This window comes from Heterodontus francisci, chromosome 17 (genome assembly GCF_036365525.1).
Source record: "Heterodontus francisci isolate sHetFra1 chromosome 17, sHetFra1.hap1, whole genome shotgun sequence".
NCBI lineage: Eukaryota > Metazoa > Chordata > Chondrichthyes > Heterodontiformes > Heterodontidae > Heterodontus > Heterodontus francisci.
The window spans coordinates 84,154,220-84,178,609 of record NC_090387.1 but is presented as its reverse complement, the minus strand read 5'-3'; the positions used below and the strand labels follow the sequence as shown (position 1 = coordinate 84,178,609).

At 43.0% G+C, this 24,390-nt stretch overlaps 1 protein-coding gene across 19 annotated transcripts in view; it reads right to left on the bottom strand.

Moving 5' to 3' along the window:
• Positions 1-24,390, bottom strand: part of st3gal2 (ST3 beta-galactoside alpha-2,3-sialyltransferase 2) — a 448,231-nt gene that overhangs the window by 96,647 nt on the left and 327,194 nt on the right. For all 19 annotated transcript variants that reach the window (XM_068049795.1, XM_068049788.1, XM_068049799.1 and 16 more), the window contains one exon: positions 10,329-10,522. In XM_068049795.1, coding sequence (XP_067905896.1) covers positions 10,329-10,522 — 194 coding nt within the window. The remainder of the gene's footprint in view (positions 1-10,328; positions 10,523-24,390) is intronic.

Sequence of the window (24,390 nt, the reverse complement as noted above, 5' to 3'; positions counted from 1 at the left end):
GCAGTACCCCGAACTGAACCTGGGTCGCTGGATCTGTGAGGCTGCGGTGCTAACCACTGCGCCACTCAATTAATTTCACATGCTAATCTCTTATGTGGGACTTTGTCGAAAGCCTTCCATGCTGCCTCTGTCCGATTCTACCACTGTTCTCCAAGTGCTCTGCTATAAAATCTTTGATAATGGACTCTAGAATTTTCCCCACTATCGACGTCAGGCTGACTGGTCTATAATTCCCTGCTTTCTCTCTACCTCCATTTTTAAATAGTGGGGCTACATGAGCTACCCTCCAATCTGTAGGAACTGTTCCAGAGTCTATAGAATCTTGGAAGATGACCACCAATGCATCCACTATTTCTAGGGCCACTTCCTTAAGTACTCTGGGATGCATACCATCAGGCCCTGGGGATCTATCGGCCTTCAATCCCATCAATTTCCCCAATACCATTTCTCTACTCGTACCGATTTCTTTCAGTTCCTCTTTCTTGCTAAGCCCTGTGTTCCCCAACATTTCTGGTATGATATTTGTGTCCTCCTTTGTGAAGACAGAACCAAAGTATGCATTTAGTTGGTTAGCCATTTCTTTATTCCCCATAATAAATTCCCCTGTTTCTGACTGTAAGGAATGTATATTTGTCTTCACCAATCTTTTTCTCTTCACATACCTATAGAAACTTTTACAGTCAGTTTTTACGCTCCCCGTAAGCTTGCTCTCGTACTCTATCTTCCCCTTCTTAATGAATCCCTTGGTCCTCCTTTGTGGAATTCTAAACTGCTCCCAATCCTCAGGTCTGTTGTTTTTCCTGGCAAATTTATATGCCTCTTCCTTGGATCTAATGCTATCTCTAATTTCCCTTGTAAGCCATGGTTTGGCTACCTTTCCTGTTTTACTTTTGCGCCAGAAAGGGATAAACAATTGTTGCAGTTCATCCATGCACTCTTTAAATGTTTGCCATTGCCTATCCACTAAGTAGCCCGAGTAAAATTGAAGTCAATGGGAATCAGGGAGAAAATTCTCCACTGGTTGGAGTCAAAGCTAGCACAAAGGAGGATGGTGGCGGCTGTTGGAGGCCGTTAATCTCAGTTCCCGGACATCGCTGCAGGAGTTCCTCACAATAGTGTCCTAGGCCCAACCATCTTCACTTAGTTCACCAATGACCTTCCCTCCGACATAAGGTTGGAAATGGGGATATTCACTGATGATAGTACCATTCACAATTCCTCAGATACTGGCTTGGGCTGATAAGTGGCAAGGAACATTTGCCCCAGATAAGTGCCAGGCAATGACCATCTCCAACAAGAAAGAATCTAACCATCTCCCCTTGACATTCAACGGCATTACAATCGCTGAATTCCCAACCATCAACTTTGGTGAGACCACATCTGGAGTACTGTGTAGAGTATTGGTCTCCTTATTTAATGAAGGATGTAAATGTGTTGAAAGCAGTTCACAGAAGGTTTACTAGACTAATACGTGGAATGGGCAGGCTGTCTTATGAGGAAAGATTGGACAGACTAGGCTTGTATCCGCTGGAATTTAGAAGAGTAAGAGGCGACTTGATTGAAACATATAAGATCCTGAGGGGTCTTGACAGGGTGGATGTGAAAAGGATGTTTCCCCTTGTGGGAGAATCTAGAATTGGGGTCACTGTTTAAGACAGAGATGCGGAGAAATTTTTTCTCCCAAAGGGTCGTGAGCCTTTGGAACTCTCTTCCTCAAAAGGTGGTGGAAGCAGGGTCTTTGATATTTTTAAGGCAGAGGTAGATAGATTTTTCATAAGCAAGTGGGGGGGGGGGGGGGGTGAAAGGTTATTGGGGGTAGGCGGGAATGTGGAGTAATCAATTCAACTTGCTGAATAGCGGAGCAGGCTCGAGGGGCCGAACGGCCTACTACTGCTTCTAATTTGTATGTATGTTCGCATGTTCTGGGGGTTACCATTGACCAGAAAGTTAACTGGACCAGCCGTATAAATAAAGTGGCTACAAGAGCAGGTTAGAGGCTGGGAATTCTGTGACGAGTAACTCACCTCCTGACTCCCAAAGCCTGTCCACCATCTACAAGGCACAAGTCAAGAGTGTGATGAAATACTCTCCACTTGCCTGGATGAGTGCAGTTCCAACACACTCAAGAAGCTTAACACCATCAAAGACAAAGCAGCCCGCTTAATCAGCATTCCATCCACAATCTTCAAATTCACTCCTTCCCCCATGGTGCACAGTGGCAGTAGTATGTACCATCTACAAGATGTACTGCAGCTACTCGCCAAGGCTCTTTCGACAGAACCTTCCAACTCACAACCTCTACCACCTAGAAGGACAAGGGGCAGCAGATGCATGAGAACACCACCACCTGCAAGTTCCCCTCCAAGTCACACACCATCCTGACTTGGAACTATATCGCTGTTCCTTCATTGTCGCACGATCAAAATCCTGAGCTCACTCCCTAACAGCACTGTGGGTGTACCTATACCACAAGGATGGAAGCGATTCAAGAAGGCAGCTCACCACCACCTTCTCAAGGGCAATTAGGAATGGGCAATAAATGCTGGCCTTGCCAGTGACGCTCATATTCCATGAACGAATAAAAGAAATTCAGCTCCTCCCGCCTCCTTAACCTGCTGGCTTTCCCAAGACTTGGGAAATCCAGCTGACTGTGGTTAAAATGAAGGCACAGAGCCCCATTATAATATTTAAATGACCAACCCACCTCCTGTGAATGGATTGGTTGCCTGCCCCTTTTCTTACCTCCGTTAAAACCGGAGGTGGGTGGGTTTACGGCAGGGTGGGTTCCTATTTCAGTATTTTTGGATTTTAACCTCTGACCTAATCCCAACTCACATGTTGTTTTTGGGAGGTAAGATTCAGCCCATTGTTCCAACTTGCTTGAGTACCATTGGCAGGAACTTGGAAACAGAGGCAGAAGCACAGAGAGTTGAAGGAAAACATTTGGGGACAAATCTGAGTAGAGGACCATTTAAGCACAATGAAGGCCTGGGCCTGATAATAATGCAATATACATGCATAATGCAAATGTATCATATTCATCATAAAGGATTTTATCAAACCATCTTTGCTATGCAGTTATTCAAATAAGCAAATAATAAAGATGTTTAATTAGCATAGTTCACATTTTACTTCTGGTGAGACAAACTGCTAAGCAAACATTGAGAGGAATGGGTTTTGCCTGAAAGTCAACACAGTACAGAACATTATTTAGAAACAACTCAGGAGGACTATAGTTCCTGATGGTTATATACTCCAGCCTCAGACTCTGCTTCAAACAAGACACAGTTTGCAGTAGAGAATGTCAATGCATAACCACAATGGCCTGCAATTTTTCCACAGTCTTTCACTACACAAATTATAACCAGCCCATGTTCCACTGCACTTTCAGTGCAACTAGAAGACAGCTGATAATTCAAAAGTTTTTAGCATTAGAAGTATTATCCAACAATTTGAATTGAGGGAAGTAAGCAACACAGGTAATGGGAATATAGCATTAAAAATTGTATTATAAAACTGACTGCATATGGCATAGGCCAATAATTGGAACTTGTTTGTCAGCTTATTTTTTTTTTAGAACATTAGAACATTACAGCGCAGTACAGGCCCTTCGGCCCTCGATGTTGCGCCGACCTGTGAAACCATCTGACCTACACTATTCCATTTTCATCCATATGTCTATCCAATGAACACTTAAATGCCCTTAAAGTTGGCGAGTCTACTACTGTTGCAGGCAGGGCGTTCCACGCCCCTACTACTCTCTGAGTAAAGAAACTACCTCTGACATCTGTCCTATATCTATCACCCCTCAACTTAAAGCTATGTCCCCTCGTGTTTGCCATCACCATCCGAGGAAAAAGACTCTCACTATCCACCCTATCTAACCCTCTGATTATCTTATATGTCTCTATTAAGTCACCTCTCCTCCTCCTTCTCTCCAACGAAAACAACCTCAAGTCCCTCAGCCTTTTCTCGTAAGACCTTCCCTCCATACCAGGCAACATCCTAGTAAATCTCCTCTGCACCCTTTCCATAGCTTACACATCCTTCCTATAATGCGGTGACCAGAACTGCACGCAATACTCCAGGTGCGGTCTCACCAGAGTTTAGTACAGCTGCAGCATGACCTCGTGGCTCCGAAACTCGATCCCCCTACTAATAAAAGCTAACACACCATATGCCTTCTTAACAGCCCTATTAACCTGGGTAGCAACCTTCAGGGATTTATGCACCTGGACACCAAGATCTCTCTGTTCATCTACACTACCAAGAATCTTCCCATTAACGCAGTACTCTGCATTCCTGTTACTCCTTCCAAAGTGAATCACCTCGCATTTTTCCACATTAAACTCCATTTGCCATCTCTCAGCCCAGCTCTGCAGCCTATCTATGTCCCTCTGTACCCTACAACATCCTTCGGCACTATCCACAACTCCACCGACCTTAGTGTCATCCGCAAATTTACTAACCCACCCTTCTACACCCTCTTCCAGGTCATTTATAAAAATGACAAACAGCAGTGGCCCCAAAACAGATCCTTGCGGTACACCACTAGTAACTAAACTCCAGGATGAACATTTGCCATCAACCACCACCCTCTGTCTTCTTTCAGCTAGCCAATTTCTGATCCAAAGCTCTAAATCACCTTCAACCCCATACTTCCTTATTTTCTGCAATAGCCTACCGTGGGGAACCTTATCAAACGCCTTACTGAAATCCATATACACCACATCCACTGCTTTACCCTCATCCACCTGTTTGGTCACCTTCTCGAAAAACTCAATAAGGTTTGTGAGGCACGACCTACCCGTCACAAAACCGTGCTGACTATCGCTAATGAACTTATTCTTTTCAAGATGATTATATATCCTGTCTCTTATAACCTTTTCCAACATTTTACCCACAACCAAAGTAAGGCTCACAGGTCTATAATTACCACGGCTGTCTCTACTCCCCTTCTTGAACAAGGGGACAACATTTGCTATCCTCCAGTCTTCCGGCACTATTCCTGTCGACAATGACGACATAAAGATCAAGGACAAAGGCTCTGCAATCTCCTCCCTAGCTTCCCAGAGAATCCTAGGATAAATCCCATCTGGCCCAGGGGACCTATCTATTTTCACACTTTCCAAAATTGATAACACCTCCTCCTTGTGAACCTCAATCCCATCTAGCCTAGTAGCCTGAATCTCAGTTTTCTCCTCGACAACATTTTCTTTCTCTACTGTAAATACTGATGCAAAATATTCATTTAACACTTCCCCTATCTCCTCTGATTCCACACACAACTTCCCACTACTATCCTTGATCTTTGAAGTTGTTGGTCAGCTTTTGCTTATTTTCTAGGTTGATGTGTCTATGCATCATACGCTGCCATGTTTCTACATTGCACAGTATATGATGCATGTGTTAGTTCAATATGTGGCGCATTTGTGCATACTGGAAACTACATATATTAATACACAGGGCCCTGTTCTTTGCAGACAGAAAGAACATGTACACACATTGTGCCTGTTTCAGCTGAAGAAAATAAGTGACAGCCATTCGCTGGTTCATTCCTCAGGGCAATATCTTCACCAATCAGAGTCAAGCTGTCTGGTCTAAATTTCATACAAAGCTTGGCAGTTAACTGTCAGTCACCATAAACTGGTGCATTCTCCATGGTGCCGCCTCTACCAATCAGAGTTCACTTGCCAACCAATCAGCACTCTCTTCTCATACAGTATAAAGTTGTTGCTTTCCCTTACATTGGTATTCTTTCAGATTATCCTGATGAGTGCAAGACAAAAAGCTTCAACAGCATGTCTCTATTTTCAGCAATACTCAAGTTCTGTACTACCAAACGACGATTAACTAGCAATTTGGTCAGATTCTGGAGGGTTGCTACACTTCTGCAAAACCCTTGCAAAGGCCTTCAGGACAGGAGGGGGAAAGTGGGTGAAACCACCCACGCCCCCAAAAGAGTAGACATTTAAATCAGATAGTAAAAGTCATTGTTCAACAACATTCACCTCAAAGTTGAGATATGTGCTTTCTCATTTCCGATTCCACAGACATTCTGGTGATAGAAAGCATCTGCTTTTAAAAGGACATTATGCTTTCTTTTGCCCCCTGCCGTCATTTCTCTAATGACACACCAAAATCCTGTTAAATTCTGAACAGCAGGAATCGAGATGTTAACTGTACCAATAGTAATACTAAAAAGTGGGCTCACTGCAGGTGCAGCTGATTCATTATTTGTTTTAAGGTAAGAACAATTCCACCCATCTCATTACTTGTGGAAGTGCTGAATCTACGAACAGTTCTCTCATTAAAAGATTTCCAATCACTTAAAATTATAAAATAGTTTACTGATTTCCACTAACTGCAGAAACTGATACTGATAGCATTTTATTCCCCAATTGCAACAACTACTTTTATTTGCATAGCACCCTTGGAAAGAAAATAACTTGCACAACCTCAGGACATCCCAAAACACTTCACAGAAGTACAGTCACTGTTGTTATGTAGACAAACTCAGCAGGGATAAATATTGGCCAGGTCACCAGGGAAGACTCCCCAACTCATCTTCAAATAGCACTGTGGGATTCAGCTTAATAGGCAGAGGAGACCTCGGTTTAAAATTTCATCTAAAGGACAGTATCTCTGACAATGCAGCATCCCTCACTGCCCAGATCTGGGAGGGCGGCTTGAACCGACAACTTTTAACTCAGAGGCAGGTTTGCAACCAGAGAGCCAAGATGACACTGAATAAAGTGGCCCAAAGTGCTTCACAAAAGAGAAAGATGGCTCAACTTCTGAAGGGATGTTGAAGTGGTAACTGAAGGTATAGTTAATGGTGAGGTTTGAATTGGTGAGGGGGGTGTAGAAAAAGGCAGGGATTTAGGAAGAGAGCTCTAGAGCGTGAAACCAAGATAGCTGAAGGCTTTGCCAGTAAAGATGGAACACACAGAGGGGGCATGCAAAGGAGGCTGGGGTTGGAAAAGTAGATGAGGCACGATGGATCTGATTTTCTATTTCTCTCTCACTTTTCTGGTCTCTTCTCCAGAAGGCACCGATTTTTGCTTGTGACGGTTCCACAGGTGCTGGCAGTCACTCCACATATACACTTTCCAGCTGCAGTTCCTGATGGTGATCAGGAGTGGGAACCCTGGCTGATTTTTACCCTTCCTAACTCAAGGGTTTGGAGGCCAATCATACTGCCCCTTCAGCTACCTTGACTAACATCAGCTAACTCTACATAGATCTGGAATCAAAATCGGACTTTCCTGGTCTGTATGATTCAGTTCCACACTAGCCATTAGTGGAACCTAAATTAAAATGTCGGTAGATTTGGAGTTGACAATCAAAATGGCAGTGAAATGTAGATAGTTCTCCTGAGGTACTTTCACATTGATATTTGTGTGACCTGATTGCAAAGACTGCTCCTTACATTTACATGAATATATCTGGCTTTCTTCTTCTAGCTGCACAATCTAGGCCTATTTTTCCATGAACATGGGGAAGTATTGGTCACCCATGGTCCAAACCAAACTACCAACAGTACCACAGTGCCTCTGGATTGTCCCTTTAAGCCTGCCTCCACCACAACTCTCTCCCAGTACAAACATTTAAAAAGAATGGCAGCTGAATTACTTCTAACTTCAGGCCTATTAAGCACACATGAAATGTCAGCAGGCTGCCATCCAGCCACCTTCTCATCAACCCATTGATGTTCTTCTGGCTCTGAATGTCTGACATAATTGAGGGAAATAAAAAATATTTGTATAGTTAGTTCTTTTCAAGTGCCATTGCTGACAAATTTCACATACATTTCAGGTTGACACACTTGACAGGAGCATACAAGCCCGAAATAGACTTCACACAGTAAAACCGAGGCCCTGTCTGCCTTCTCAGGTGGACATAAAAGATCACATGGCACTATTTGGAAAAACAGCAGGGAAGTTTTCCCTGACTATTTGGAAAAACAGCAGGGAAGTTTTCCCTGATGTCCTGGCCAATATTTATCCCACAACCAACACAACTAAAGTGGATTATCTGGTCACTATCACATTAATGTTAGTGGGATCTTCCTGTGCACGGATTGGCTGCTGCATTTCCTATATTGTAACAGTGCCTAAATTGTAAATTGGCTACAAAGTGCTTTGGAAGATTCTGAGGTTGTGAAAAGTGCTGTATAAATGCAAGTCTTTCTTTTTGTGAATATGTACAGCCTTTTTTAAAAACAATCCCTCGTGGAATGTGACATTCCCTGTCTGGTTTGCTAAAATCACAAATTATTGGCGATGACCCCCAGATGCAACAATCCAGTTCAAAACCGACTGGGTGGTCTGGATCAGCAAAATGGAATGTCTAAGATCACAGGTGTTTTCTTAGGAATTTAAAGAACCATGCAACATAATTCCTGAAACTGCTCACAGCCTCCAGTCTGGCCTCTATGACACATCACAATATCCCCTTTCCTTCCTTATATGGGAAACTCTGACATCAAAATCAGACTAGACTGCGGTTGGAAATAAAATCTCACAGTAATCTTAATCCTGGCTACTCCTTAAAAGGATCCTGATGGTAAGACATCCTTTTAATTACAAGGTTTCTGAAGGTGAAACTTCCTTTTTAAAATGGGATCCTGGAGATTTCCTGCAGTATCCTTTTAAGTGCTATGTCTTCACTGCCCATTTGCCTCTGTATGGGTGAAAATTCTGAGCCTTACAGAGCAATTTCTTCAGTACCAAAAAAGAGGAAAGGTTCAAACTTAGAACATAGAAACAGGAGTAGGCCTTTCAGCCCCTTAGGCCTGTTCCAAGTTGATATGATTGCTGTTTCTCGGATTCTAACAGGACTAAACTATTTCATCTTAACCAGAACAGCAGAACCAGAGGATACAGCCTGTGCTTGATGCGGGGGGCAGGAATTCAAAACTAATTTGTGGAAACAATGGCCCAGAATTAGCTGGAAAAATAATGGTGTGTGAATGATGTACGTGCTTATTCATGTGCAAATTGCCAACTCCAGCAATTTTCTTAATGATTTGCTCCATTCCACAGTTAGGTTTGGGAAAATGGCAGTGCGCCCTTAACCTTCCCATGATTTTCATGAATTGCTGCATTTGGACATTAATTGCCCATGAAACCTGCCACAGAAAGTTAAGTGTAGTCATTAATAGCATACCTACCCTTTTAACAATGTGATATTTGTTAATTGCAAATCAATCCCTCTGGCCCAGAAAGTGAACAATTAAAATTGTGCAATCTCATTCAGGTTGTGAATTGTTGGGGGATTTTTAAAACGTCAAATTTTAAAATTTAACATTTTTTCTTAGTTTTATTTCTGTCCCTTTTTCTTCCCTTCTTAATCCAATCTTTCTTTCCCTTACTTTCTGTACCTGATTTGACAGTGAATTCATTCACTCTAATTCACCCTCCTTCTTAGATCTCTATCTGTTTATTTCTCAATCTTTAAATCTCATTGGCTAAAGAGATACACTGTTTGTCCCATTGTTCACCAAGGTCCCAGATCCCTCTTTGCCCTCATTATTATCAGCTCACACTTCCAGCAACTTTGTAGTCAAAGATTTTAAAACCTAAACGTGTGTGAGCAAGATTAACTAACAGGGCATGCAATGAGATGCCCCCACGCCAGCAAAATCTGGCCTAATATTTCAGTCAGTGCATAGTCAATCTATGCCCTAGTCTCCCTCACTAGGGAGATGGTGAACGTAGTTAGTATTGATTGATATCAGTGCCAGTTAGATAGATTTCTTTCATAAAGTATCATTTTGGGATACAATATGTGACTAATTTGAGACAATACATATGATAAGTGTAGCATGTTTGGCGGGGGGGAACAGAAAGCTCTATGCCACTGGGGTTCTCTTCATCTCATGTCTGGGTCTATTGTAGACTACCTGATAGATTGATTGCTGTGATTAGTCAATAACTCCAGTATTGTTGTATCATGTGACCACCAGGGTGGTAGAAGGCAACCTAGATGGACTTGAGGTCTTTTTCCTATTCTATATGCTAACAATAAAAAGATAAAATGCTGTAAACACACAACAGTTGAAAGAAAGCGAGGTTCAGGTGAAGGGTCTGTACCCAAATGAATAAATTGTGTTTTTCTCTCTCAGATGCTGACTTTGTATTCCAGCATTTTTTTTCTTTTTATTTCAATTTCTTCAGTATCAAACTTTTAACATGGATTCAAACATTTGTTTATCTCACTGTGAAACAAACACAACTGGAATTTAACCAGGACTCAAATGAAATACTCATTATAAAGGATGTCCCACCCTGGACCTCTCTGTGTTTTACAGTCTCGGGGCTTACCTCATGATGAAATCATGTGAGTTTATGTCTGCTCCGTAATGAGATTGATGCAGGTTTCCAGAATTCCCCACCACTGCACAGCGCCGACAGCGGGAATGGTTCCATGAGCCATGTGGGTTCTCTCCGGGCACAATGAGAAAGAGTTTAGACAAAACATCCTTCAGTCCATGTGGTTTGAACTGCGGTTGAAGCATCTGGAAGGTGCAGGAGAATAAAAAGGGATAATGGGGTTTTAAAACAAAGCAGTCAGCAGATGAAAAAGCAGATTAATGTACCTTTGTAAGAGGGTAAATGCCACTCCATTTATCAAACTATATCAACCAGCTGTGATTCAATGTCCGGTATCACACCTCTCATTATAATCTCTACGTACTTATTTAACTCCTCTTTTTCAGACACACACAGCCTTCCATTGTAACAACGGGAACTTTCTGGGAAAATGCCAAAAAACTGTAAAGGTGGAAAATATACCTCTTGATTGTTTTCCCTAATTAATCATAAATGGAAACCTCTGATTACTGTAGGACTGCCAGGCACGGGTCCACACTACAATGTAACTCTGTGCATACAGTCAGAGCTCTGTCACACACAGCTATTCGGTCTGTCCCAATGGTTTGGAATCCAATCCATGCTTATAGATAGAAATATAGATACCCGGGAGTAAATCCAATCGAGGGGTTCAGATAATTTAAATATAGATTAATGGGTTCTTGGGAGTGAGTTACAAGCTGGAAACTAATTGAGGGGTTCAGATGGTTTATATATAAAGTAATGGATACTCTGGAGTGAGATGCAGGCTGGAATCTAATTACATAGAAGTTAGCAGAAATTACAGCATGAAACAGGCTGTTTGGCCCACCAGTCTGTTTTTGTGTTTATTCTCTGCATGGGCAGTGTCCTATTTCTATGTGCCCACCCTTTTCCCATATCTCTTCAGACCGCTTCCCTTCAGCCACCTATCTAAACTATTCCTAAATGTCATGGTCTGTGGTCCAATCACTAACTTTGGTAGTGTATTCCACAGCTTCACAACCCTATGTGTAAAAAATCTTCTGCTTTCTGTCCTAAAACTCTTAGGCCACTTTATAACAATAATAGATACCTGGAGTGAGTTACAAGATGAATCCAATCATAAGAACCATAAGAAGGGCAAAAGGTCATTTGGTGCTTTTGAATGGATCAATTTCACCTAGACTTCATTTCAATCTCTGCTCTCTAAAAGCACTTCTAATAACCTCTTAAATCTAATACACACAGGTTGCTCTCCCTGGACAGAAGGGGAAAAAAACTAGGCAGCATAAAAGTTCCTTAACTCTCTAATCCCCTCACTTATTTCACTCTCTTGAACTCTATTGACATCTCTAGTCCCCCATTTACCTCATGTCTTTTCAGCCTCAGCAGTACCCTGCAGGATGGGTTGTGGCCTTTCACAATGGTTTCACAAGGTATTAAAAAGCATATTTTTACAAACTGGTCTCCATGTCTACTCAATTCTACCTGAATAAAATGGGGCTTAACAGTTGGATCAGCTCAGCTTTGGTCTACTTGGGTCAACGCAGTGCGCGGATCATATGCACTGGAGGCCCGTGGTGTAATCAAAATGGAAGCGGCTGCATTTGTTTCGGGGAAGGTTTTGGTTTAATATGACATCATGGAATTTTGCAAAGCTTAATGAAAATCTAATTGCATACTTGCACATTCTGTGCACATAGCAGACATCTGCCATTGTAACATTCACTCTAGAAGGCAATGAAACCTGAATTCATCTCTCTCACTAGTGGCATTATCCACACAGATAATCACATTAGACGCACGGCTCATATTATTCAATGTTGAGTTTCGCCATCAATCAAGCAGCCTGCACCTTCACATCTATAGAAGAACCCTGCTCTGCTATTTACAGGAGAAAAGTTACAATTAATCAAAGATTAGGTCAGGGAAAAAAGCTGATCCAATAATATATCTTCTAACCGCTAGATTACATATTTTTTTAGCACCTTACACATCCTCAGGATTCTGCAAAGCACTTCACAGCCAATGAGCTGCTTTTGAAGTACAGTCACTGTCATGCAGGCAATAATACAATGGTTTTTAGGGCTATTTCTCCATGTTCAGCAATTTTCTGCTTGCAAACCACTAATGGTTTAGTGAATTCATTGATCTTTTCTACTGCTTTAATAGTTGTGCAACTTTCAGATGAAACTCACTCAAAGAATAGTGAAGCAAAGCGAACAACACAGAGAAGATAGCAGCCGTTGGTTGTTGTCTGGGCTATTAATTATTTATCTCTTGATGTTTGCTGCACTGGCTGATTACCTATGGTGCTGCTTGTAGGCAGTCTGCACAGTTGTGAGATCTTGCTGCGCAAGAGTTGAGTTTGTCCCAGTTTTTCTGTTAAAGACCTTTGCTCAGATTCTTTGTGGATGGTCTAAATAGCCACATGCTGAGGTCAATTAGATCCTGATTGCTGAAGAATTTTTTTCAGTAGATGTGCAGTAGCTTATAAATACCAGGCTCCTGCCTAAAGTCAGGAAAAGCTATAGAAAAGGGTGCCCTGTTTGATAAACGTTGATACTTTGACATCTAGTATCTGGAGGTGATTTGTGAAACATTAAAGATGCAAGCTAGACACAATTGTCCGGTTTTCATGGTCTCCAGCCATAAATCCAGCTGTTTTTTTTGGAGGGGGTGGGGGGAGGGGGTGGGGGGGGGTGTGGGCGGGGTGGTTTGGATGGTTCCACCAGTCTCCTGCTCGAATTCTGATGGGAGACTCGGTGAAACTCCACAGAATTTCAGGGCCATTTTGGTGGTAACACTCTCACCTCTGGGTTCAAGCTCCAGTTCATACGAATATATGAATTAGGAGCAGAAGTAGGCCATTCGGCCACTCTAGCCTGCTCACCATTCAATAAGATCATGGCTGATCTGTTTGTGTCTCAAATTCCACACTCCCATCTACCCCCAATAACCTTTGATCCTCTTGCCTAACAAGAACCCCCACCTTAAAAGTATTCAATAACCCCGCCTCCACCACCTTCTGAGGCAGATAGTCCCAAAGTCGCACAACCCTCTGAGAGAAAAAATTTCTCCTCATCCTTGTCCTAAAAGGGCGACCCCTAATTTTAAAACAGTGCCCCCTACTTCTGGACTCCCCCACAAGAGGAAACATCCTTTCCACATCCACCTTGTCAAGACCCTTCAGGATCTTATACACTTCAATTACATCTTCCCTCCCTCTTCTAAACTTCTGTGATAACAAGCCCAGTCTGTCCTCATAGCAAAACCCATTCATTCTAAGTATTAAACCTCCTCTGAACTGTCTCCAACACATTTATATCCTTCCTTAAATAAGGAGACCAAAACTGCACCCAGTATTCAAGTTGTGGTCTCACCAATGCCCTGTATAAGTAAAGCATAACATCCTTACTTTTATTTTCAATTCCTCTTGTAATAAAGAATAGCATTCCATTAGCCTTCTTTATTACTTGCTGTACCTGCATACTAACCTTTTGTGACTCATGCACTAGAACACCTAGATCCCTCTGCACCTCGGAGTTCTGCAGTCATTCTCCATTTAAGTAATATGCAGCTTTTTTATTCTTCCTGCCAAAGTGAACAACGTCACACTTTCCCACATTATACTCCATCTGCCAGATTTTTGCCCACTCACTCAACCTATCTATATTCCTCTGCAAGCTCCTTATGTCCTCTTCACAACATACTTTCCTACCTATCTTTGTGTCATCTGCAAATTTAACTACCATGCCATTGCTCCCCTCATCTAAGTCATTGATGTAAATTGTAAAAAGTTGAGGCTCCAGCACAGACCCATGCGGGACTCCACTCGCCATATCCTGCCAATCAGAAAAGGACCCATTTATGCATACTGTCTGTTTTCTGCCAGCCAACCAATCTTCTATCCATGCTAATATGTTACTCACTACACCATGAGCTCCTACTTTGCGCAATAATATTTTATGTAGTACCTTGTCAAATGTCTTCTGGAAATCCAAGTACAGTATGTCAACAGGCTACCCTTTATCCCGGCACATGTTACTCCTTCAAAGAACTCCAATAAATTGTTTAAACACGATCTCCCTTTCACAAAGCCAGGTTGACTATTTCCGATTACCTTGAGTTTTTCTAAGTGCCCAACTATAGCCTCCTTAATGATCAATTCTAACACCTTCTCCATCTCAGACGTAAAGCTAACTGGCCTATAGTTACCTGTTTTCTGCCTTCCCCCTTCTTGAATAGAGGGGCTATATTTGCTATTTCCCAGTCTGATGGAACCTTTCCAGAATCTAGCGAATCTTGAAAAATTAACACCAATGCATCTACTACCTCATTAGCCATCTCTTTTAACACCCTGGGATGAAGCCCATCGGGACCCGGGGACTTGTTAGCCCACAACTCCATCAGTTTGGTCAGTATCACTTCCCAGATGATTGAAATTTCACCAAGTTCCTCTCTTCCTTCCACATCCTGATTTACAGCGGTTACTGGAATACAGGAACACCTCACTTAGGGTGAGTTGAATTTTTAGAATTGCCGACCTTTGGATGAGACACTGAGGTCCCGTTTGTCTGGTCTGGCAGACGTTAAAGATCCTACTGTACAAAATTCAGAATGTCCTCTTGACAGGGTGGAATTGTGGTGGGCTGAGGTTTCACCCTGGTTCCAACTAATTCCTGTTCCCAGAGACAAAGCTATTACAATATTCAAGGAGGCACCTGTAGCAGCACCACAGTACTCAGGAAGTAAACTCACTTTTGTATGTAGAAAATGCGGCAGCCAATTTGCGCATAGCAAGATCCCACAAAAAGCAATGAAATAAATCACCAAATCATCTGTTTTAGTGATATTGGCTATGGGATAAATTGTTGGCCAGGACACTGAGAAAACTTTCTTGCTCTTCTTCGAAATAGTATCAAGGGATCCTTAATGTACACTTGACCAGGCAGGCAGGGTTTGGGTTTAAAGTTTAAAGAAAGACAGCACTTTGACATGCAACACTTCCTTAATACTGCACTGAAGTGCTGGCCTGGATTATGGGCTCAAGTCTCTGTAGTGAGGCTTGAAACCACAATCTTGTGGCTCAGGCAAGAAAGAGTGCTACCACTGACTGGCACCCAGACAATCAGCTTTATTCATCACCACCAGGTTCTCTCGTCGGAAGCTTTGGCAAAGTGATGTTTGCTGTGAGGCTGACTCTCTTTGATACTGCTGAGCTACAGTTTGGTGTAGACCAGAGCCCTCCTCTCTCCCTGCAACTATTTTCTTTTTTTGCCACAAATCCAGACTGGATCTCACACGTGAGCCAAAAGAAGACCCTGCGTTGCGTGCCCTAGGAGCTGAGTCATTAGCAAGACTGGTTTAACTACACGTCTTATGTGCACAGGCTTCATCTACATTGAAAATGTGCTTAGTTGCTTCTCAGTGTGGTCCTTAGGAGCAGTGTGCTCAAGGTAAAGTTGGCATTGGCTGGAACTCCCAGATACTAATATAAAAAGCTAGAACAAATCAGGCCGATGTTTCTTGCATCTTCCAATCACTACTTTCAATATAAGCTGGAGCACACATCCCAACTATTCCCATGGCTTCCATTTCTTCATGATGGCCAATGAGGCACTAAGTCAATAGCCTTATGAAAATTGATGAAAGCAATGCAATTAGATTTTCATTAAGCTTTGCAAAATTCCATGATGTCATATAAAACCAAAACCCTCCCCAAAACAAATGCAGTCTCTTCCATTTTTGATTACATCATGGGCCTCCAGTGCATTTGATCCATGCACTGCGATGACCCAAAGAGCAATATTCCTTGGTAGTTTTCTGTTTTCACTGGGTTCTAGCTTATTGTATGTATATGTGCCTGAAATAGAATCTTGCACCCCAGTTTCAGAATGGCAGCTTCAAGGTGAATCAGTGGTTCATGGCACTGATCTCTAAACACCACTACTTATCCAGTTGACATACAGCTGATGGAGGTCAGACTCCTAGCTGAATCCAACCTTCGTTCCTTACTATAAATGAGGCATTAGTCACAGCAGCTAACTAGCAAAAAGGCAAAGATACGCCAGCATGTTAACACAGGTTTTTCATTGCAGCCTGTTGATAAAGCTAAGGGTTCCCTCAGGGTAACACAACAGATTGTGCAGATCATTAGAAGGGCTGTCGGCATTGTGCGGGTTATTACAGTTCAACATTAGAAGAGAACAGGGGTATTTAAAAAGCAAAGCGACTATGCATGTTTTTAATGAACTCTTAAAATGCCAGACACTATGGGGCGGCACAGTGGCGCAGTGGTTAGCACCGCAGCCTCACAGCTCCAGCGACCCAGGTTCAATTCTGGGTACTGCCTGTGTGGAGTTTGCAAGTTCTCCCTGTGTCTGTGTGGGTTTCTAACTGGAGGAGGTGGCTCCACAAATATCCCCATCCTCAATGATGGGGGAGCCCAGCACATCAGTGCGAAAGATAAGGTTGAAGCATTTGCAACAATCTTCAGCCAGAAGTGTCGTGTTGATGATCCATCTTGGCCTCCTCCTGAAGTCCCCAGCATTACAGATGCAGACTTCAGCCAATTCGATTCACTCCGTGTGATATCAAGAAATGACTGAAGGCACTGGATATTGCAAAGGCTATGGGCCCTGACAACATTCCGGCAATAGTACCGAAGACCTGTGCTCCAAAACTTGCCACGCCACTAGCCAAGCTGTTCCAGTACAGCTACAACACTGGCATCTACCCAGCAAGGTGGAAAATTGCCCAGGTATGTCCTGGACACAAAAAGCAGGACAAGACCCGGCCAATTACCATCCCATCAGTCTACTCTCAATCATCAGTGAAGTGATGGAAGGTGTCATCAACAGTACCATCAAGTGGCACTTGCTTAGCAACAACCTGCTCAGTGACATTCAGTTTGGGTTCTGCCAGGGCCACTCAGCTCCTGACCTCATTACAGCCTTGGTTCAAACTTGAACAGAAGAGCTGAACCCAAGAGGTGAGGTGAGACTGACTGCCCTTGACATCAAGGCAGCATTTGATCGAGTATGGCATCAAGGAGCCCTAGCAAAACTGAGGTCAATGGGAATCTCCAATGGTTGGAGTCATACCTAGCGCAAAGGAAGATGGTTCTGTTTGTTGGAGGTCAATTGTCTGAGCTCCAGGACATCACTGCAGGAGTTCCGCAGGGTAGTGTCCTAGGCCCAACCATCTTCAGCTGCTTCATTAATGACCTTCCTTCAATCATAAGGTCAGAAGTGGGGATGTTCGCTGATGATTGCACAACGTTCAGTACCATTCGCGACTCCTCAGATACTGAAGCAGTCTGTGTAGAAATGCAGCAAGACCTGGACAACATCCAGGCTTGGACTGATAAGTGGCAAGTAACATTTGCGCCACACAAGTGCCAGGCAATGACCATCTCCAACAAGAGAGAATCTAACCATCTCTCTTGACATTCAATAGCATTACCATCACTGAAACCCCCACTATCAACATCCTAGGGGCTACCATTGACCAGAAATTGAACTGGAGTAGCCATATAAATACTGTGGCTGCAAGAGCAGGTCAGAGGCTAGGAATCCTGCAGCGAGTAACTCACCTCCTGACTCCCCAAAGCCTGTCCAACATCTACAAGGCACAAGTCAGGAATGTGTTGGAATACTCTCCACTTGCCTGAATGGGTGCAGCTCCAACAAGACTCAAGAAGTTCGACACCATCCAGGACAAAGCAGCCCGCTTGATTGGCACACCATCTACAAACATTCACTCCTTCCACCACCGACGCACAGTGGCAGCAGTGTGTACCATCTACAAGATGGGCGGCACAGTGGCGCAGTGGTTAGCACTGCAGCCTCACAGCTCCAGCGACCTGGGTTCAATTCTGGGTACTGCCTGTGTGGAGTTTGCAAGTTCTCCCTGTGTCTGCGTGGGTTTTCTCCGGGTGCTCCGGTTTCCTCCCACATGCCAAAGACTTGCAGGTTGATAGGTTAATTGGCCATTATAAATTGCCCCTAGTATAGGTAAGTGGTAGGGAAATATAGGGACAGGTGGGGATGTGGTAGGAATATGGGATTAGTGTAGGATTAGTATAAATGGGTGGTTGATGGTCGGCACAGACACAGTGCTGTATCTCTAAACTATATAAGATGCACTGCAGCAACGCATAAGGGCTCCTTCGACAGCACCTTCCAAACCCGCAACCTCTACCAACTAGAAGGACAAAGGCAGCAAATGCATGGGAACACCACCACCTTGCAAGTTTCTCTCCAAGCCACACATCATCCTGATTTGGAACTATCTCACCGTTCCTTCACTGTCGCTGGGTCAAAATCCTGGAACTCCCTTCCTAACAGCACTGTGGGTATACCTACTACACATGGACTGCAGTGATTCAAGAAGGCAACTCACCACCACCTTCTCAAGGGCAATTAGGGATGGGAAATAAATGCCGGCCTAGCCAGTGACACCCACATCCCATGAATGAATAAAAAAGAAAAAAAATGTTACCAGCTTTAACTATTAGCCCAAGCCTGAATGTTATCCAGGTCTTGCTGCATATGGACACACACTGCTTCAGTATCTTAAGAGTCGTGAATGGTACTGAACATGGTGCAATCATCAGCAAACATCCTCACTTCTGACCTTTGATGGAGGAAAGGTCATTCATTAACCAGCTTGTAGCATAGGAGTTTGAAAGGGTTAATGTTTGAGACAATATGAGTAACACCTCCCACTATGATGATGTAAAAGACCACATAAGAGAAGACTTGAAGGAGAAGCAGCATGGCATCAGTGGAGTTAGACATACTTAAGTAGAGCTGTATATAGTTCCTTAATATGTAATGTACTAGTTATTGTCAAAGCTTATCGAAGATTCAGTAATCTCTCCTAGCTAGACTAACCAAACACAGAACACAGTTGAAGATGTTTGGGCCTAGGACACTGCCCTGAGGAATGCCGACAGTGATGACTTGGGGCTGAGATGACTGGCCTCCAACAATAACCATCTTCCTTTGTGCTAGGTATGAATTCAGCCATTGGAGAGGTTTCCCCCTGATTCCCATTTACTTCAATTTTACGAGGGCTTGTTGATGCCACATTTGGTCAAATGCTGCCTTGAGGTCATGGGTAGTCACTCTCACCTCACCACTGGAATCTATCTCTTTTGTCCATATATGGACCTAGGCTGTAATGCAGTCTAGGGCCCTGTGGTCCTGGCTGAAACCCAAACTGAGCATCGGTGAGTAGGTTATTGGTAAGTTACTGCTTGATAGCACTGTGTTAATGACACTTTGCTGATGATTGACAGTTGACAGATGAGGCAATAATTGGCTGGATTGGATTGTCCTGTTTTTGCTGGAGAGGAGACATCTGGACGATTGTTGGGTAGATGCCAGTTCTGTAGCTGTACTGGAACAGCCTGGGTGGGGGGAGTGCTAGTTTTGGAGCACAAGTCAACCAGGATGTTGTCAGGGGCTATAGCCTTTGCTATATTCAGTGTGTTCAGCTTTTTCTTGATATCATACGGAGTGAATCGAATTGGCTAAAGACTGGCATCTGTGATGCTGGGGACCTCAGGAGGAGGCCGAGATGGATGATCCACTTGGCACGTCTGGCTGAAGGTGGTTGCAAATGCTTCAGCCTTGACTTTTGCACTAATGTGCTGGGCTCTGCCTTCATTCAGGATGGGGATGTTCATGGAGCCTCCACCCCCATTAGTTGTTTAATTGTTCACCACTATTCACAACTGGATGTGGCAGGACTGCAGAGCTTTGATCTGATTCTTTGGTTATGGGATCACTTAACTCTGAATACAGCATGCCACTTCTGCTTTTTAGCATGTTTGTAGTCCTGTGTTGTAACTTCACTCGGTTGGTACCTCATTTTTAGGTATCCCTGGTGCTGTTTCTGGCATACTCTCCTGCACTTCTCATTGAACGAGGGTTGTCCTTTGGTTTGATGGTAAAGGTAGAGTGAGGGATATGCCGGGCCATGAGGTTACAGATTGTGGTTGAGTACAATTCTGTTGCTGTTGATGGCCCACAGTGCCTCATAGATGCCCAGTTTTGAGCTGCTCTATCAAATCTGAATCTATCCCACTTAGCACGGTGCTAGTGCCACACAACACGACAGAGGGTGTCCTCAGGTCATGTCGGTCTTTCTCTCATGTTGGTTTTGGTGATGGTCTGTTTGCAGGTATTTGGTGAGTTGTGTCCCATTACTTGTTCACCTTGTTCTGAATCCCCATAAACAACACTATACAGAATATATTCTAACATTCTCTTTTAATCACTTCCCAAATAATTCTTCTTTCAGTTACTCCTTCCTCATCTATCCTGGGGCATAAAGCAAAACTCAGTATGGTTATTAATTAGGACGACTTCAATGCAAAGGCACTTGATTTCCTATTAATTACAAGTTTTAAGTGGTTTATATTCAATCAGAAGTGTACTAAAACCTCTGAGCACTCAACATTCCTTCAGGCAGCACATAATTGGAAGGTGTTCTAAGTTTTAAGCAAGGAGCAGCATATTAAATACAGATTATCTCTATTGCTAAGGTTAACAAAGGCATGAATGTTATCCCTTTAGTAATCCATCTCACTGGAGCAATAACCCCTGGCACCATAGGTTGGAGGCACTCATGATGTCACATTTCCTGTGCCTGTGTTATTGATCCCTGCCATGTTGCTGTGGGAATATATTAAACAGGCGCCAGCCTACCCTTACAGGACAGAGGGACAGTTATCCAAATCTGCTGTTTTGTGCCTTTCAGAGGCACATCTTTGAGGCATCTGAGCAATTTCCCCCCTTCCCCAATGGAGGATAAAATCGGGTGGGATGTAAAACTGGCATCCAAGCCAAACTCACTCATTTCCAGTCCGGTGAGTTAGGTTAAAAATTCTCCCATAGGTGTCAAGGTTATTGGGATTGGGAAAAATATAGGAGAACTGCTGCAACCTATACAACTACACCCTAGCAAAGACAGCAACTATTACAATTTCTTGTTTCCCCTGAAATTTATCCCTACTCTTTCAGTTGTCCTTGAATAAAACTGAAGTTTCTTCTGTTGATTTTTCAGATATTTTATAGAAATATTGAATTCGACACCACATCTGATTTGGACACAATGTCGCTATTGATTTGTGCAGTTTCTGTCAGTATTGTTTAACTATATGACACAATGAAAGTATTGTATCCCTGACCGGCCAGAAATCTGTACTCAAGTTACCAGTAACCTACATAGCTGAGAATTGGATCATACGATAAAAAGGAACATGGGAGAATTTTCATCCCACTGGGCAGACATGGCCATTACCTTAATTGCCAGAACAATATACCACGTCTGTGTTAGTCACCTGAGAGAGATCGTTAACGTGAAAAATACGACATATGAATCCCCAGAGCAATTTAACGGATTACCCAACTAGATTTCACATTTTAAGACATTTATTATAACTAAACTAAAGGAAATCCCCAAGTTAACTAAACAGTACTTTGTAAGTACTTTGCAAGGGACATCAAAATCAATAAGAAGAAATGTTATAGTTACATAAAGGGAAAACGGGTGGTCAAGAGCAACGTAGACCCACTAAAAGCTGAAAATGGAGATATTGTCATTGATAATGGGGAAATGGCAGACATGTTGAACAATTACTTTGTCTCAGTATTTACAGTTGAAAAGGAGGATAACTTGCTGGAAGTCCTGAAAAAATTAATAGCCAATAGGAGACAGGGACTTAATACAATTAACGTTAGTAAAACATCAGTAACAAGGAAATTAATGGAACTAAAGAGTGAGAAATGCCCAGGACCTGACTGTTTCCATCCGTGGGTGTTAAAGGAAGTAGGGGAGCACATTGTAGATGCCCTAACTATAGTCTTTCAGAGTTCCCTACATTCAAAAGTGGTCCCTCTGGATTGGAAAGTTGCACATGTCACTCCACTTTTTAAGAAGGGTGAAAGGGGGAACCAAGGAAATTACAGACCAGTTAGCCTGACATCTGTGGTGGGGAAGTTGCTGGAGTCAATAATCAAGCATAGGGTGACTGAACACCTAGAAAAATTTCAGTTAATCAGGGACAGCAAGCATGGATTCATGATGGGAAGGTCATGCCTGACAAACCTCATCAAATATTTCGAAGAGGTATCTAAGGTAGTGGACAGGGGAATGTCTATGGATGTTATTTATATGGACTTCCAGAAGGCATTTGATAAAGTCCCACATAAGAAACTAAGGCACCAAGGTAGAAGCCCATGGAGTTGAGTGCAAATTATTGACATGGTTAGGAAGTTGGTTGAGTGGTAGGCTGTACAAAACCCTGGTCAGATCCCACTTGAAGTACTGTGAGCAGTTCTGGGCACCACAGGATATATTAGGAAGGATATATTGGCCTTGGAGGGAGTGCAACGTAGGTTTACAAGAATGATACCTGGACTACAGGGGTTAAGTTACAAGGAGAGATTTCACAAATAAGGTCTGTTTTCGCTAGAATTTAGAAGGTTAAGGGGTGATCTGATCGAAGTCTTCAAGATATTAACAGGAAAAGACAGGCTAGATAAAGATAAACTATTCCCACTGGTTGGAGATTCTAAAACTATGGGGCATAGTCTAAAAATTAGGGCCAGAATGCTCTCCACTTGCCTGAATGGGTGCAGCTCCAACAACGCTCAAGATGCTCAATGCTATCCAAGACAAAGCACCCTGCTTTATTGGCACCCCATCCACCACTTTCAGCATTCACTCCCTCCACCACTGACACATGGTGGCAGCAGTGTGTACCATCTATAAAATGCACTGCAACAACACACCAAGGCTCCGTCGACAGTACCTTCTAAAACTGCGTCCTCTACCACCTAGAAGGATAAGGGCAGAAGATGCATGGGAACACCAACACCTGCAAGTTTCCCACCAAACCACACACCATCCTTACTTGGAACTATATCGCCGTTCCTTCACTGTCGCTGAGTCAAAATCCTGGAACTCCCTTCCTAACAGCACTGTGGATGTATACCTACCCCAAATGGACTGCAGCAGTTTAAGAAGGTGGCTCACCACCACCTTCTCAAGGGCAATTAGGGATGGGCAATAAAAGCTAGCCTAGCCAGCAACGCCCACATCCCATGAACGCATAAAAAAAAGAAATACACATGCTAGTCTCCATTTAACACATATCCGTATCCTGATAGTGCGCTTAGAGAGAAGTGGTTTAATTCCTAGCAGCGATACCTAATAATGTTCTATTCCATTACCTGAACAAGCACAGTTCCACTCTTGTCTTCCCTCACCTCAGTCTGCTCCTGTGTCATAGATGAGCACTGTAGAACTTAAGAGGGGGTTCTTGTTGTGTAGGAACAAGGAAGGAATGGTTCCAAAGCTGCTTGCTAAATCCACAGGCTAAGATGGATGCCAAACATTACTTATTCCGAATGCTCCACAGACTTTCAATCCATTTTCAATAAAACAAATCCATTCTGATCACTATCCCAACACTATCACATATTTTACACAATAACTGAACAAGGGAGAGTTATTACAAATATTAGTTATGTTCTTGAAGAAGATCATTAGTCCATCTGATCCACTTTTCCAAACAAACCAACCATGATTCTGGAACTAACAGCCCACATTCTCTTTTCTAATAAGAATTCATTCAGTCCTTTTTAAACAGTCCTGATTATCAGCTCCACACCTCCACTGATAATCTGTGCACAATTCTATCGGCCTCCTACTAAAACATGGGCATTAACTTTCATATTTTTTCCTTTTCTTTGACACCCTTAACTTTGAACTATGTTCCCCTACTCCTTGAATTCTGTGCTCGTCAATGGTTAAAGGAACTTTCCTGGATTCAAATTCTCCCTACCATGAAAAACCTAAAGACTTCAACCAAGTCCCCCCTCATTCTCCTCCTCTCCAGAGAATCTAGTCCCAAAGTCAACAATTCTTCCTCATAACTCAGCCCTTTATATTTAGGAATCACTCTCATAGCACTACCTCAAGGTTTCCTCCAACAATTCTGCACATTTCCTGCAATAAAACTCAACAGTAAACT